Genomic DNA, 14710 nt, shown 5'->3' on the forward strand with positions numbered 1-14710 from the left:
CTGCTTGACTAGAAAAATTTGATATCTATGAAAGTAAGTTGATCGCGATTGTTGAAAATAAATGCAAAATGCCAACGATAGGCATACGAATTACACTCAAGATATCTTTGCATCGTGAATGGTTCTCCATGTTAATCCATCTCCATACGGATGATGATTCGATGGAAACAATACGTACCACCAGCTTCTATAACGATAAAAGAAGAAAAGAAACGATGATACAATGTGTCCAACTAATATATTAAACAATATTTTCAACATAATGAAAGCGATAGTTTAAATTACCTTCCAATGGTGCCTAAAAACAACTTCCAGTTTTGTCTTGATCCAAAATTATATGGATTTTGATATAGCTTTCCAAGCGCCTTATACTTTTGCATTTCCGTGCTATTTATCCTTGCTTCTATGCTTGTTTCTCCTCTAGTGATAAGGCCCGCATGCCACCACATTAATGCTCCTAATGCCGCAAAAGTAGCTACGCATATTAACGCTGCGAAAACTATAAGCCTTCGTCTCCACTCTTTCGCACTCGTGTCTGCTGCTTGTTTGGCTATTTCAGCTAATTCTTCTTGACTTAAATGATCCAATGATTCTGTCTGGAAGAAGAATAGTATAGTGGTAAGTATAACGGTTCTTGTTTGAGATTTCATTCTTTTTTTATCCCCAAGAAAATTGTAAAATTTACCACAGGAATAATTTCGGAATTGTTAATGCGCACAGGGTGACCATCTAATTCTGGATCTTGCGTTGGAAAGAATTCTTGGTATGCTATTTCAACTCCAAAAAGCATAACAAATAGAATCCCAAATACCGTAAAAACCATATATTGGAAAAAGTATCGGTGATTGTAATGACCGACGCAATTATTCAACCATGCTATTTTCTGAGTAAAGAAAACTATAAAAGCTTGTAGAAATGGAACAAAAATTGAATACTTTATCTAAAAAGATACGGCAATGATGATCCATCTTAAGAATGCATTTATTGCATACTGAACAATGATGGGTCCTAGGTGGTTTTGGTTTAATGCATTTTTTACAAATGCTTACAGCCTCTGGAATAAGACTACCTTCTGGTGGGTAGCCAGCTGGAACGTTTACACCCATATAATAATGAAAACATACATTTACTAATAACCAATTTCCAACTACGAGGAGGATTATTGTCATAGACGGACTTTTCTCCCACCAATACGGTAGACCGATGTAATAAGCAATGTACACGATACACGCGGTTAGGAGGCTGACCATTACAACGAATACCTGTCAACTGCCAAGCTTAGTAAATATATTGTGAACGATATTAAATTTTTGTATAAAGTAAGTTATATAATTTTGTAAATTTCTATGGATAAATTGTCAACTAAATGTAGCAGAAAAGATTAGAGAAGTAGTTACCGGTCCTAAACAGGCAGTGAAATTTTCTACAAACCAAAACATTGGTTCTAAAAGAATGTCGCAGACGTAACTCCAGTTCAAAAAGTCATTGTAAAATAAAGATTTTATAATGATTTGAAGATGCCACCATTTTTGCTTAAAATTAAGTCTGAAAACACAAAATATATACTGTCTGAAATAGTTGGTTAGTAGACAAATAAAAATCTTTCTTTGTTACTTTTAGTAACTTACTTAAAAATATTGGGAGCCCTTGTTAACGACCACCTTATTCTCACCATTTTTATTTATGTACAACTTTCACTGTATTATTATTATAATTTGAAATTTCACTGTCATTTTAGAAATTAGCTTTTGTATTTAGAAACATTATTAACGTAATTACCGATTGATTAATCGTTATGCAAAATATTACACGGTATCGTGCTCTTAATAATTTTTCGCGTTGCCACGAACGTTTACTTAACAGATAAATACCCCGAAATAATCTTGCACACTTATCGACCCAGAGTTTGATAACCATTCATAACGATTATTTTAATGGAGCTTTAAATAGAGGAACCGAACTATAGAAAAGAAATTACATACTGCCATTACTGGCCAACAGCCTGGCATACTGTCGGTGAAACTGCATACCCTATACCGCCTATACGCTTATACGCCTATACGCCTATACGCCTATATCACCTTGTACATCGTTCGTAGTGTTATCGTATAGGTATACCATACCTTCGGATACCTTTTCGCTGCGCCACTCGGCTGACTCGACTACTGTCGTCGATTCGTAGATACAATTGATCTATTTCAGAACACGCTTGGAGAATAACAAGTTATCAGAGGTAAATTTAAATATTCTTCAGATAAATATGTTGAAATTTGGAGCAAACGGGAATGGGAATTTTGCTTGGATAGGCATCTTTGAACTTGTTAATAAACGATGTTGCATTCAACGAAATATCGTATAATATATTACGTATAATAGATTCACGAGCAGTATTATTAACAGGTAAAGAAAATTTCTTTTTTGTTTGTCCCTGGTTCGAAAAAAATATAAATCTTGTAGAGTGGTAGATCGACGGTATCGGTATGTTCGAAAAACCATAGTTGACAGGTTCCTCTGTAAAGTTGCGCCAATTTGTTTCTTTTACGTACGAATATGTATTTGGTGTGCGAGGATGGTTGCAGATTGCGTACCTATCTAGAGATGTAAAGAAATAAAAATCCAATAAATCCATACTATACGCAATACGTACACATACGACACATCAATTAGTAAATAAATCGATTCCTCGTGTGATGGAAGTTATATCAAAGAAACATTATTTATTCACACCAAATATGTTTGATCGGAGTTGTACATTACCAGAGCGATCAAATGAAAAATCGTCGAATGATGGTTTTTACGTTTGCAACTAGATCGGAACATTCCGATGTCACATATCACATTTGAATTATACGGCATTGGGGACGTAGCATGCTCGCATAAAGACTAGTGGCTGTATCGGTATACTAAAGTTGTAAAGTTTTGGTTAGGTATGTCTTCCGTAAAACTAAACAACTTTTACTCGAAACATTTGCCTCTATGTTTAAAACTAAATTTAACGAGTTATTCGGATGTGATATGTTTTAAATGTTTCACTTTGTATGTAATCGAGAATTTACAGTAAATTTGAGAAATTTAATAAATTCGATGATATTGTACACGTAAAATAACGCTTTATAATATCTCGATTGCACGCTAATATTTTCTACATAAGTGTGATTATTTTATAACAAGATTGTAGATGTCAGACAATGCGATTAATAACGATTGAATCGATAACAGTAAAGTTTCCGCGATAGTATAATATGTATGTAACAATAAATATTGTAGTATAGTAAGGTACGAGAATCACACGAGGCGTTGATCACAAAGGACCACGTTTCTCTTAGTTGGTCGAGGATACTACGATACTATTAGATTATCGAGTTACTAAATATAGTTTTTCCATCGTAATCGAGTAGTCGAAGACATGGTTAATTCTATAAGTAGTCGATTTTGCAGGCATATGCGAAGACACCTTGAAATGTTGTGCAACTCATTCGAATCGAATCGAATCAATTGTATTGTTTTCCTGTGATATTTTTGGACATGCGTGTACGGTATAATTTTTAAGTATCGAACAAGTATCGATTTCAAGTATCTATACACATACGTAAAAGATAAGTTTGAAACGATCGTCGAATATCATTCGCACATGCCTGGCGTCGAAAGATCGAAACAGAAGGATAAGATTGATTTATTTATTTTTCTTTCTATCAAGTTGCTTTAATATTCTTGTATTCTGTATTATTTGTGAATAACAGATGCAATATGGAATTTGTTTCAGCAAACGTTTCGACACGGACGATGAACAGCAGTGGATCCTTAAATACAAAGAAGGTACAAGACTCGAGTTTTGTATATTTTTTAAGAACTGGAGTTGAAAGGGATTCGGAAGAAACCTATAACAGAAGCGAATTCGCTGAAGATGATTCGGTTGGCTCAAGTAACCGTAACTAGAATTGGAGAAATGCGTTGAAACGCGTTCGAATACAGAGTCAGGTGATCTCTATTTGGCGTTTTCGACTTTTCGTGATAATCGAGTACAGGTAATGGAAGGTAAGAATTTACCTCCTCGTTATCGAACGCATTTATCAAAATTTCCTCGTTTATGATATTTACAAAGTATCGTCGCAAAGAGTATCGCGCAAGTATGTACTTACTCGAGGCGACGAGAACAAACAATCTGCGCGATAAATTAATAATAATAGATATTATGTAATACTGTTAATTTGTTATCGCGCTCTCGATGGCACGCTCGAAAGACTGGGTAGGTATGGTAGATAAGTAGATACATATTTACAAACAAGGTTCGACGAGCTTGGATCGATTCGTTCGTGTTGCGTCGTGTATCGTATACATATGTAAGTATGTATAAGAAACGAGCGATTACTTAAATATTTCGATACTATCGAGGTTGACGAAATCTTTTTGGAAAATATACGCGGAGCTTATTCGAATATCTAATAGTTGGATTGGAAATGTTAGCACGCGAATTAAAAGTATAAAATAATCGTAAAGATCTCATAAGACGGTGTCGAGCGTGTCGAGACTTCGTAACAGTTGCTCGTCCTTGGAACACCATTGGACCAATTCCTCGATTGTCACCACGCCGTCTTTGTTCGCGTCTATTAACTAGGAGAAAAAAATGCTGTATTTCCGTGATATGATGAAATGAACAGACGAAAATAACGGTGACACCGGACAGCAACGGTTTCATCGAATCAAACGGTGACTGATTGTCACTGATCGATACTCATTGTCAGCCCGTTCGCGGACAGAGTACTACTGCTATTCGATACTCACGTGAAAAATACGATCGACGTGTTCCCGAGCAGCCAAGTGCGGCTCAACTATTTGTGGCTGAGTGTAACGGCCCAACATCTCGTAAATGGAACCGACCACATCTAACATCTCCTCTTTGCTGATCAGGCCATCCCCGTCTAAATCGTACAGCCCAAACACCCACTGGAGTTTCTCCTCCACCGAGCCTCTGGATACTTTCGACAAGATGGTTAGAAATTCCTGGAGGAAAAGAAAAAGAAAAAGAAAAAGAAAAAGAAAAAGATAAAGAAAAGAAACGATGCATTAATCGTTTCGAAACGAACATGATTTTCAAAGATGAGTCTTCACCTCGAAACTTATTTTTCCCGATGGTTTTCTCTTCATGGTGTTGAAGACGTAGTGAGCGTACTGGCTGGCGTCTGAAAACGATGTCGCCGCTACATTAGATTAAACTCGGTCGGAAAGGTGAAAAAGTTTGAATAATTGAATGAAGCAAGTCGGTAGGAAAGTTGGCCTACCGGAATATACACCTATGTATGTGCATACGAAGAGTTGTCTTTCTCAGTTCTCACCTCCTTGCGGGAAGAACTGGGAGAAAATCTGCTTGAAAGCCTCCTCGTCGACGAGACCGGTGGGGCATTCCTGTTTGAATCCGCGATAAATCAGCTGTATCTCCTTCCTGGAGAATCTGGTATTAGCCGCTAGGGTAGCGAGCTCCTCCGGCTTGTGTCGACCGCCGAGGGCAAGTGCACCGCCAGTAGAACCCCCTAAAACGCCCCCGAGTTCTTCAAGCTCGCCCTCTGTAAGTTTGCCAACAGGCCTTTTGCAGCTAAGACTGTACGCGTTCGAGACTACTCCCCTCTCACCTTTTCAACTGTGCTTCTTCCTCTACTTCAGGCTAAGGGAGAGACGCCGCGCCGACCGTTCCTCCTCTCTCACTAGCAGGCAGGAGAGAAGATGGCGGCGCGGTTTCTACTTACGAAAATGAGACAGGGTGCAACAAGATCTCGAGAAGTTTTAGCACTACTTTACCGAAAGCCGGGAACGGTCAGCAGAAGATAGGTCGCCCAGGCGCGGCCGTGTCTACCCGAGAAAACAGCACTGCCGATGCTCCTCCAGGCTCCAGGCAACCTGGTTATGGTTATGGTTACGCTACCCCTGGCCAAAAACAGGCTTCTACGTGGCTGTACTTGGGAATTATGGGAGAACGGCCAGAGCCGCGCCGATTCGGTTGCGGGCTGGGCTGGACTGGCCGACCGAGGACCGCGACCGGCCAACCAGCAGAATAAAGATAAAAATAAAGATAAAAGAGGAGACTTGCTGCAAGCAGACCACTAACTCGTCAAACAGTCTGATCGGGTTCGATCTTGAATCTGAACGATCGATCCGTTACGAACGTAACGGATAGTGAGCGGAGACTATGTTTTACTTTCGAAGAGACCGAAGCAGAAATAACGCGCGCACGATTACCATATTTCTGCGAGCAAGCACCGAAATTAATGCCGGATTAGTGTTTACGATTGATTTCTTCGATGATGGAAAGATGCATGGAATAAAAATAGATGCTACCAACGCAGCGTTGAGCGATCGCTTTCGTTGACGAGGAGAGAGTATCGAGGTATAAAATCTTGTGTAAATTTCGCTCGATGTTCGATGTTCGAATGCAATACGACGCAATTGTTTAGATTATTTTCATATTTAATAAACGCGACGCGACGCGACGCGACGCGACGCGACGCGACGCGGCGTAACGTGACGCGACGTGACGTTAAAATCGATACTCGTTAACCCGATACGCTATAAATATAATTACCTGCTTGAAAATAAGATTCGAAAGGTAACGAAACCGTGACCCAACGCTACGATCTGTAAATGGGGTCTCGAGCTGTAAAAACTAATTGCAATTTCTATAACAAATGCACCTACTCGAACAAGGACCTAACGAATCTCACAGTTTAGGAAAACACGCTATCAGAATTTCTACAAGGTGTCTCGTAATTCGTGGTGTGCCTACGAAAAGGAGAGACGAGTCCAAGTCCAAAAGTGAGTCGAAACCGAAACGAGGGAGGGCTAAGATCGTTCTATAGGAAGCCTCGGCACCAAGAAAAATCACTTGAAATTCTGTCGGATGCAATCAGCCTTGTACGAAATACATTTTCGACTCGCGATTACTTTTGAACGAGGAATCACGAGGTACGTGGTGTATATGGTGTATAGTGTTACGAGCGACTAGTGTACGTGTACGCACGACAATATTATATCTATCTATGGCATTTTTATACGACGGTCACAATATTGGCGCGCGTTTCTCTACCATCGGACAGTTGCGAATGCCTCAAATGTATCCGATACACAAGATACGAGTCATTTTTCCAATCAAAGACAAGCCGATAAATAATTATTCAGAGGTAAATTCGCGCGTGTCTGTCTCTCATGCACGTGTATTCTGTTTACGCATGCTTTCGTACACAGTAGTGAAAAACGACCAGGCGAACCGTTTTTCCGATTTTCTTATCGAAAATACTCGCGGTATTCGCGAACATTCGCGAGTCATTGTTCACGTAACAAGATCATCGAACAAAGCCCGGGTAAGCATCGCGGTTGACGCGATTTTTCAAAAAGAAAAAAAAACGTATCTTCTCTCGCGGTTTCTGCGATGTTTGACGTAGGTAACCGACTATGAGAATCACTGGCTCGTTGTTCGAGACTAAGGTAGAAGCTTCCCATTGATCGCTGCTAAAATTACAATCGAGGAACTTGAACCAAAATAAAAAAAGAATGCGTAACCGAGATCGGTAGGATTTGCCGCGAAACAAAACAAGTTCCAAGCTTTGAAAAACATGGTGTAAATAGCGTAGAGCAAAGGAATAACAGATTCTTTGGATGAAAATTCGGCCGTACGCTTTCAAGTATCTTGTACGCACACACATCAAACGCGTTTACATACATGTATAGTATACGTATACATAGGGTACATACAGATATACTCTCTCTGCACTGTAATTTCACTAGCAGCAGCTCTGGTCCCGGGCATCCGGGGTCACCATAGCAACGGGAGAGCTCCTACCCTGTATTCAGCCCACTTGGCATTTTCGCTTTCCGTAATATTTGCCTCAATTAAAAGTCCGTTAATGCGCAAGATACGTACACGCAAGTAAAAAAGAGCTTACGATATACGAGTCTCATCGTAGAGAGGCATCGGCGTCGTCGCTGTCGGTCGGTTCCCTACCAAACCACAACTAACAATAACAAAATGGAGGCTAATCGTTAAGAGGAAGGAGGCGTAGTCGTCGATCTCGATCAGATGGAAAGAAAAGAAAAGAAGAGAAGAGAAGAGAAGAGAAGAGAAAAGAAAATGAAAGAAAAAAAGGAAAATGTAAATGTATCGGATGTATGTATTTGGTTTTTCTCTCTCAAAATCAGTTGAGCGAGTTTCGCACCTTGCCGTTGCATTTTTCGCAGCCGTTAGCAGTGACACATGCGACGCGGTGCGCTACGTCGCGACGAACGCGCGATAAAGAGGGAGATCGTTCCGAGGCCTGGGGGTTGTCTCGCTCCCTTCGTCTCAAGTAGGATCTCTTTCCACGGCGTATCGAGTATCGATTGGCTTGACGATTTCTCGATTTCCCGATTTATCTCGTTACCCAGAGAGGAAACTCGAGCGTCACTACAGTCCGTCTGTACTAATCATGGACTTACGTTTCTCCCGGCTCTTACGTGCCTTCATTTGGCAGTTCGGTGATTCAAGATTTGCAAGATTCAGAAGGATCAGCCGCAACGATCCACCAACGATCGACACGACTCGATTCGATATCGATCTGTTAATCGCTTCGATACGATCGATCGAACGATCTGTTGCGTTCCCTTCATACGATGTACAACTCGAGCCACTTCACGTTCCTCTTGGCCCTTCACCTTCTCTAGACTTTACCGCCCCCAGAGATTTCACCTGTCGCTCGAACCGATCAACGCGTAAAACCTAATTCACAGATCGATGTTTCGTGATCGACTAACGTAACGTAACGTAACGTAACGTAACGTAACGTAACGTAACGTAACTTGGTCCACTGACTTGGTAACGACTAACGACGAGCGCGACCCTCGCATGCTGATGCATCGAAAGACCCGGCCACGCAAAAGCACCAGCTTTCTCTGCTCACGCGCAAGTCCAGCTCGACACTTTTTCCAAGCACGGTCACTCTCGCAAACAAACCGGGAGATGGCTTATTATTCGAATAAACGATTTTTTTCTCTTCTCTTCTGTTCTGTTCTGTTCTATTCCTTCTTAATTGCCAGTTTCGGATCATTAAAAACGATCGATGACACAAGGAGACGACTGCTCTCGGATAGAAAATTTGCACTCGCGTCAGCATCAAAATAATCTTTGTTCACGATTCAATTACGCAAGACAGTCGAAACTATCGACGAGAATATCTTTCGTATGCGATTAAACATGTATGTATTTTTAGCTTATAGTCGTGTTCGTGTTTGACGCGATCAAGGATCAGGAAACGAGAAACCCTTTTGTCCGGCTATAAACGATTTTTCTACTGAACGCGCGCATCGTAGCCGTCAAGTATACTACTTTGCCCGCTACTTCGTTACGATTAAGATAAATATCGACATCTATTGATTATCGATAAATGACTAACGAGAATCCTACGGTGAGATATAACCGGTAAACGACAAACAGTGACAAATTTTAGAGTACGAGGGAATTAAACGGTTACCTAAATTTACAACTGTAGAAAAATTCATTTTCCGTTGGGAGACGAAAAGTGATAGAATTCATTTTAAAACCGATAATAATAATCCGATCTCTTACCCTAAAAGGATACGCCTTATCCTCGTACTAAATCTTATCGATCGATAATAGCAGATTTTCGTACATTTATTTCTAGATGGCAGGATAATAGGGTTTTATGACCAGTAATTGATTTATTTTACCGCTGTAGCAATTGAATATCTCCAAGGATAAATAAAGAAATTCACGCCATTGATGCAACGGCAACGCTTTTAATTTTTCCCGTTGTTTTCTTTACGATAAAATACGATTACCGTACAATTTGTGACATAACAATTTCATCAGAATATTAACATGTATGCAATAAATTAAATCAAATGAACCACGTAATAATAGAATAAGGAATAATTTTATTTCGGAAAGATAAATGTCGCGAGAAAAACGAGGCAATTTTTCTGTTAAAATCGTTTCTAGTTTATATTTAACCGAATTTTTGTTCAAACTAAAGGAAATCGCCGCGTAATTCGGTTAGCAGACGAATTTTTCTATCGGCCATATCAGATATGTGTAAGAATTAAGAAAAGGATTGCGACTTGCGACCGAGTGTCTCAATGTGTTTGAAAATGAACGGCAACGATATTTCAAGATTATCGTACAAAGAATTGCAGGCATTAGCTCTCAGATATCGTGTACCAGGTAACATAAAGGTAATCGACTCGTTATTCGCGACATTTAGGCGACAAAAGTTCGTAAGCTCGCGCTGGCATTCTAATTTTTATCCCAATACAAATATACTTGAAATTGATTTTTCACCAATCGATCATCGTTTCTTCACCGTAGAAGAAGCTACTGGTTAAAGTGTTGCAAGCCGCGGAAGGTGGAAATGAAAACGAGGTTGGCAGGTTACTACAGGATCTTAAGCAGAATCGTAAAAGGAAAGTGAGAAAAATCAAAAGTGAAAGATTTCTTGGGTTAACCTCCACACCGTTACATAGTCCTGATTACGTTATGGCCGATGATTATTATTGTCCCCAACAGCAACCACCATATCAGTGGGTAAGTTGCGATTTAATATACATATTGCGAAAATTTGAAATTTTTTACCGCTCGTTTATTGCGATCGAATAATCATTTATACAAGCTATTTCGTTCGTATCATTTCAAATCATATCTATACGAATAGATATAGAATTCTCATTATTTCACATTTTCTGTCACTAACGTTATGACTGTTTTAGAAAAAAAAAACAGCCAAAAAGAAAAAAAACATTTTATATATACATATACACATACATATATATTATATATTATATATTTATATAAATATAAAAGAATTTTGAAAGAAATTTATTTATATATATGTTATATATTATATATTTATATATATGTTTCTTTTTTCATTTCATGTCAATTATGTATATATATACATATATATATACATTTATTAATGAAATATGGATCCTTAGGTTGGCGCAGAGGAAGAAATTGTAAGTAGGGATGACGACAGTAGGATTCCTCACTACGAAGAGTTTAAAGAATTTTTATTGAAGAAAATACAAAAGGAATTTCAAACTTACGATGCAAATAATAATCAAATACAAAATTCAGCCATCGTGGACTTGAGGACTGCAACTATTTCACAGAATGCGCAAAGAATTCCTTTAGATAATAACAATTATACTACATCTAATGTAATCACCACTAATAATAATGATTCGCGTTCGTATCAACCCAATGATCATGTGGAATATCAAACATTGGAAGATACAAATAACAATATACAGGGCTCTATACTTTTGAAGAAAATGTTACAAGCACCGGTTGGAGCTAATTTGGGAGAAATAGCTAGTCCTGTAATAGATGGTTATCGCCTTTGGGGAATGGATCGCTTTCAGTCTAATAATTTATTAGATAACTCTGATACTTTAACTGCCGAATCGGATAATCAAGATAACGAAGAAAATTTGGAAAATACTATGCAATGTTATGGACTTTTAAGTGGTATGAAAGGAGAATATTTGTTAAACGAACCAACTTTTGAAAAACATGTCGATGAAATTGGCCAACAAGTCTCTAACGTTTTAACAAATGAAAATGTTAATCAATATAAATATTCTACAAATATTGAAATGCACCAAGATTACGAGAATTGGACCATTGCAAATGTTATGGACGATGCATTGGATGCCAACTGTGCAACGTCGGAGACCCAGACCTCAAAAATATATCAAACCGTATATTACGATAATACAGGATCTTCTTCTTTAGATAAACCTATAAACAATAAGAATTTAACATACCAATATCGTACGACTGAAAATATACATGGTTATAACTCTAATAAAAATTCATCGAATTTGAATTCGATGGAACAAAATCAGTACTACGAGACAAACGTTATTCCCAGTGTGCAATCTAATTGTAACAGTACGTATTATTTACAAAACTCAATTAAATGTACTACAGAAACTAACGAAGGATATAGTCAAAGTACACATTCTTATTCGAATGCAAACATAAATCAGGATACGTCTACCGTCTCTCAAACATTTTCTAATAACTATCGCTATAACTCTAATCCTTTGTACGAATACTCGTATTTCAACAACAATAATCATGAAAATCCCATTCCATCGTCTGGAAACTTTCAACAACAGGCTGATAATTGTAGTTCTACGAAACAACCTGAATCGAGTACAAAAGAAAACATATCTTGTACAACGGATAAGATGCAAACGAACGGTACGTACGTTGATATTTTCTGACTCTTCTTAAATTACTTAACCCGACATACGAAAGAACATAAAATTTTCGTAAAAAAATATGTAATATTTTCTGTTTAATGTAATATTTTTAGGATTATTGGACCCATTTAGACCAAGAAATTTCACGAAAATTACCGCGGATCCCATTTTGGAGAGTATCTTAAATCTCATTAACACTAAACGCATAGATTTATCAAAATTGGATCAAACATCTTGCGTATATTGTTATATAGCGCCTATCGTCACGCATACATTGGTATCATCTCATGTAACTTGTTCTCAGAAAGCAAGATTTGTCGCCGAATACAGGCAGCATTCTTTTTCTCCACATTGGTTACTGTATAACGATTCCTCATGTGGATTGCGAATGGCTAATTTGCAAATAGAATTCGAAGAAAGAATGACAAAGGAAACGCGAATTCTAGATACATCAACACCCAAAAGTAAATCTGATTTAAAGGAATCAATCGCAGAGAGCGAAGATTCTATTACCGAAGTTTGGGCTAAAAATTATACGAATTATAAATCTGCCGCGGAAAAAGATTCAAATATATGCGAAGATTTAAATGTCGATGTCACAGATTGTTTATTTTCAGTAATAAACACTGAACCATTAGTCAGTCGAGTAGATGACGTTTCTCTAAAGGAAGCTCAATGAGAGAACAGATATCTACCTGATATCAGATATCAGATATCGGATATCAGATATCAGATATCAGATATCAGATATCGGATATCAGCTGATCGCTGATCGGTAATCGACGGTTGCCAATGGTGGTGCATTAAATTATACAATATGTAGCATTTATATAATTCAGATTGAAAAAGTACAAACCTTTGATATTATGTAATTTAGAAAGAAAAGTAATTACACGTTATTTATATCTATTTAAGAATCAAAAATCTAACATAATCAAAGAAAGATTATCTTGTTTGATCTAGTTGAAGGAGATCAAGTCATTACGTTGTAACTATCATGTTAAATTATTTTTCAAGTATTAATAAAAGATTATTATTATTGTTATTATTATTATGTAAGAAATGTGTCGTAATAGCGTACACGAGGAACAAATGGAATTTTCATTTCCTCGATTTCGACAAACGAGAGTACGTATATACGGCAAAACATGAAAATATAATGGCAATTTCCTAGGTTATGATCCTAAGTTGGTATTTATCGGATATAAGAAACCATAATTTTTGTACAAGAAGAGGATAACGAAACAAATATGGAAAGTATCGTCGAGAACGATGAAAAGGAATTACGTCCTAGATTTTTGCTTTTTTTTTTATTTTTTTTTTCATCCTCAACCAATATTTGTAACATTATATATTTTCCTAAGAAATAAATGGCAAGCATTATAAAAATCTACGTGTAAGAAACTATAATATATACGTAACGTCTTTCACTCAATGCACGAAAATGCACATCGAAAGTAAAAAGACGATGTATTAGCAAATTTTAGTACTTTTCGAATACTTGCTCAAGGATAGTTTTTAACGGTTAATTGTTATCGTGAATTATTCGTTGCGAAAAATCTACTCACTTGGAATTCCCTCTGCTTGCATTTGGGTCTTGAGGTAATTGAAGACTTTAAAGGGTATCGATTCTTTTCTTCGATTTCTGTACACTCCCATTTCGTTATTCATATTTTTTGAAGTAATCTGTTTTTCAGATGATCTACCCGGTGTTACATTAACGCTATACATTTTTTCTTTTTAATTTCGCGACGTTTTCCCTTCAAAATTTACTCTCTTCTTTATTTTCCACTTTGCCTGCCCCAAACCACCTATTCGTCGTCTTTTAGTTCCCGTGGATTGCGTACTTAATGTCACATCAAAAATTACAAACAAAAATGAAAGGAAACTGTTCATGGGACTGACTGAGATAAAAAGCGTACTCGCTGGAACAAGATCTCTGACACTACTGTGTTTAAAAAAAAATGCAGTATCGGTATGTAGGTGAGAATGCAGTGACAGTGACGCATTCGCTCTTTATCTAATGAGGTCCTCGAAACGCGAGACTAATTATTTTACTGTTTCGTTTAGCTTCTACATGACAGAAACAATAAATTCATTTTTTTTTAATAATACATTACGACACGATAATACAAATATTTCTAAATTAATAAAACTGAAACTTTTATAATTATTTTAGTATATGTATATATATAAATGGTATCGTAAATACGTCAGAGAAGTCGAGACTCGAGGGACCAAAACCCCCAAAGAATAAAACATCTAATTGTCTTGTAAAAAAGGGTTCGTCTCGAGAGTTCGTATCGAAGATATCCAGAGATCCAGATCCAATCATTTCGATTCGAAAATCGAAAATCATTTGCTGTGTAATATATTTTTCTAGCTCAACATACATCAATAATTACTTCAAAGCAACTACGACTTATAAAGAAAGCGAAAAGTTACAGATCGATAGCCTAAT

The 14710-nt window shown here is 37.5% G+C and overlaps 3 protein-coding genes across 8 annotated transcripts; 1 reads left to right on the forward strand and 2 right to left on the reverse strand.

Annotated features, from left to right (window-relative positions):
• Nucleotides 1-46: 46 nt before the first annotated feature.
• On the reverse strand, nucleotides 47-2216 carry LOC128874686 (palmitoyltransferase ZDHHC16A). Of its 2 annotated transcripts, XM_054119635.1 has the most exons (6): nucleotides 1629-2216; nucleotides 1398-1545; nucleotides 953-1262; nucleotides 686-876; nucleotides 286-596; nucleotides 47-187 (listed from the first exon to the last, which is right to left on the reverse strand). In XM_054119635.1, the coding sequence occupies exons 1-6, from the start codon at nucleotides 1673-1675 to the stop codon at nucleotides 97-99; spliced, it is 1098 nt and encodes a 365-aa protein (XP_053975610.1). In that variant the 5' UTR covers nucleotides 1676-2216; the 3' UTR covers nucleotides 47-96. The 2 variants fall into 2 exon arrangements, with proteins under 2 accessions (XP_053975610.1, XP_053975611.1); XM_054119636.1 differs by lacking the exon at nucleotides 1629-2216 and having other exon boundaries at nucleotides 953-1269; nucleotides 1398-1540.
• A 470-nt stretch (nucleotides 2217-2686) lies between these two features.
• On the reverse strand, nucleotides 2687-14205 carry LOC128874691 (Kv channel-interacting protein 2-like). 5 transcript variants are annotated; one of them, XM_054119644.1, is made up of 5 exons: nucleotides 13818-14205; nucleotides 5334-5561; nucleotides 5110-5180; nucleotides 4783-5001; nucleotides 2687-4611 (listed from the first exon to the last, which is right to left on the reverse strand). In XM_054119644.1, exons 1-5 carry the CDS (start codon nucleotides 13978-13980, stop codon nucleotides 4501-4503), a joined length of 792 nt encoding a protein of 263 aa, XP_053975619.1. In that variant the 5' UTR covers nucleotides 13981-14205; the 3' UTR covers nucleotides 2687-4500. The 5 variants fall into 5 exon arrangements, with proteins under 5 accessions (XP_053975619.1, XP_053975620.1, XP_053975623.1 ...); XM_054119645.1 differs by having other exon boundaries at nucleotides 5334-5528; nucleotides 13818-14203; XM_054119648.1 differs by lacking the exon at nucleotides 13818-14205 and adding an exon at nucleotides 8202-8830.
• Nucleotides 10057-13297, forward strand: LOC128874678 (putative uncharacterized protein DDB_G0282133). Its single transcript, XM_054119618.1, has 4 exons — nucleotides 10057-10212; nucleotides 10346-10561; nucleotides 10972-12247; nucleotides 12363-13297. The coding sequence occupies exons 1-4, from the start codon at nucleotides 10117-10119 to the stop codon at nucleotides 12926-12928; spliced, it is 2154 nt and encodes a 717-aa protein (XP_053975593.1). The 5' UTR covers nucleotides 10057-10116; the 3' UTR covers nucleotides 12929-13297.
• Nucleotides 14206-14710: the final 505 nt, after the last annotated feature.

This window comes from Hylaeus volcanicus, chromosome 4 (assembly GCF_026283585.1).
Source record: "Hylaeus volcanicus isolate JK05 chromosome 4, UHH_iyHylVolc1.0_haploid, whole genome shotgun sequence".
Classification (NCBI taxonomy): domain Eukaryota; kingdom Metazoa; phylum Arthropoda; class Insecta; order Hymenoptera; family Colletidae; genus Hylaeus; species Hylaeus volcanicus.

Coding starts and splice junctions, on each gene's coding strand:
- LOC128874686 (XM_054119635.1), bottom strand. CDS start 1,675: ATGGTGAGAATAAGGTGGTCGTTAACAAGGGCTCCCAATATTTTTAA. Junction 1,546..1,628: donor AGGGCTCCCAATATTTTTAA/GTAAGTTACTAA, acceptor TTGTGTTTTCAG/ACTTAATTTTAAGCAAAAAT. Junction 188..285: donor TTTTTAGGCACCATTGGAAG/GTAATTTAAACT, acceptor TTATCGTTATAG/AAGCTGGTGGTACGTATTGT.
- LOC128874691 (XM_054119644.1), bottom strand. CDS start 13,980: ATGTATAGCGTTAATGTAACACCGGGTAGATCATCTGAAAAACAGATT. Junction 5,562..13,817: donor GCAAGCAGAGGGAATTCCAA/GTGAGTAGATTT, acceptor GCAAACTTACAG/AGGGCGAGCTTGAAGAACTC. Junction 5,002..5,109: donor CGGGAAAAATAAGTTTCGAG/GTGAAGACTCAT, acceptor CTTTTCCTCCAG/GAATTTCTAACCATCTTGTC.
- LOC128874678 (XM_054119618.1), top strand. CDS start 10,117: ATGTGTTTGAAAATGAACGGCAACGATATTTCAAGATTATCGTACAAA. Junction 10,213..10,345: donor GTGTACCAGGTAACATAAAG/GTAATCGACTCG, acceptor TCTTCACCGTAG/AAGAAGCTACTGGTTAAAGT. Junction 12,248..12,362: donor GGATAAGATGCAAACGAACG/GTACGTACGTTG, acceptor TAATATTTTTAG/GATTATTGGACCCATTTAGA.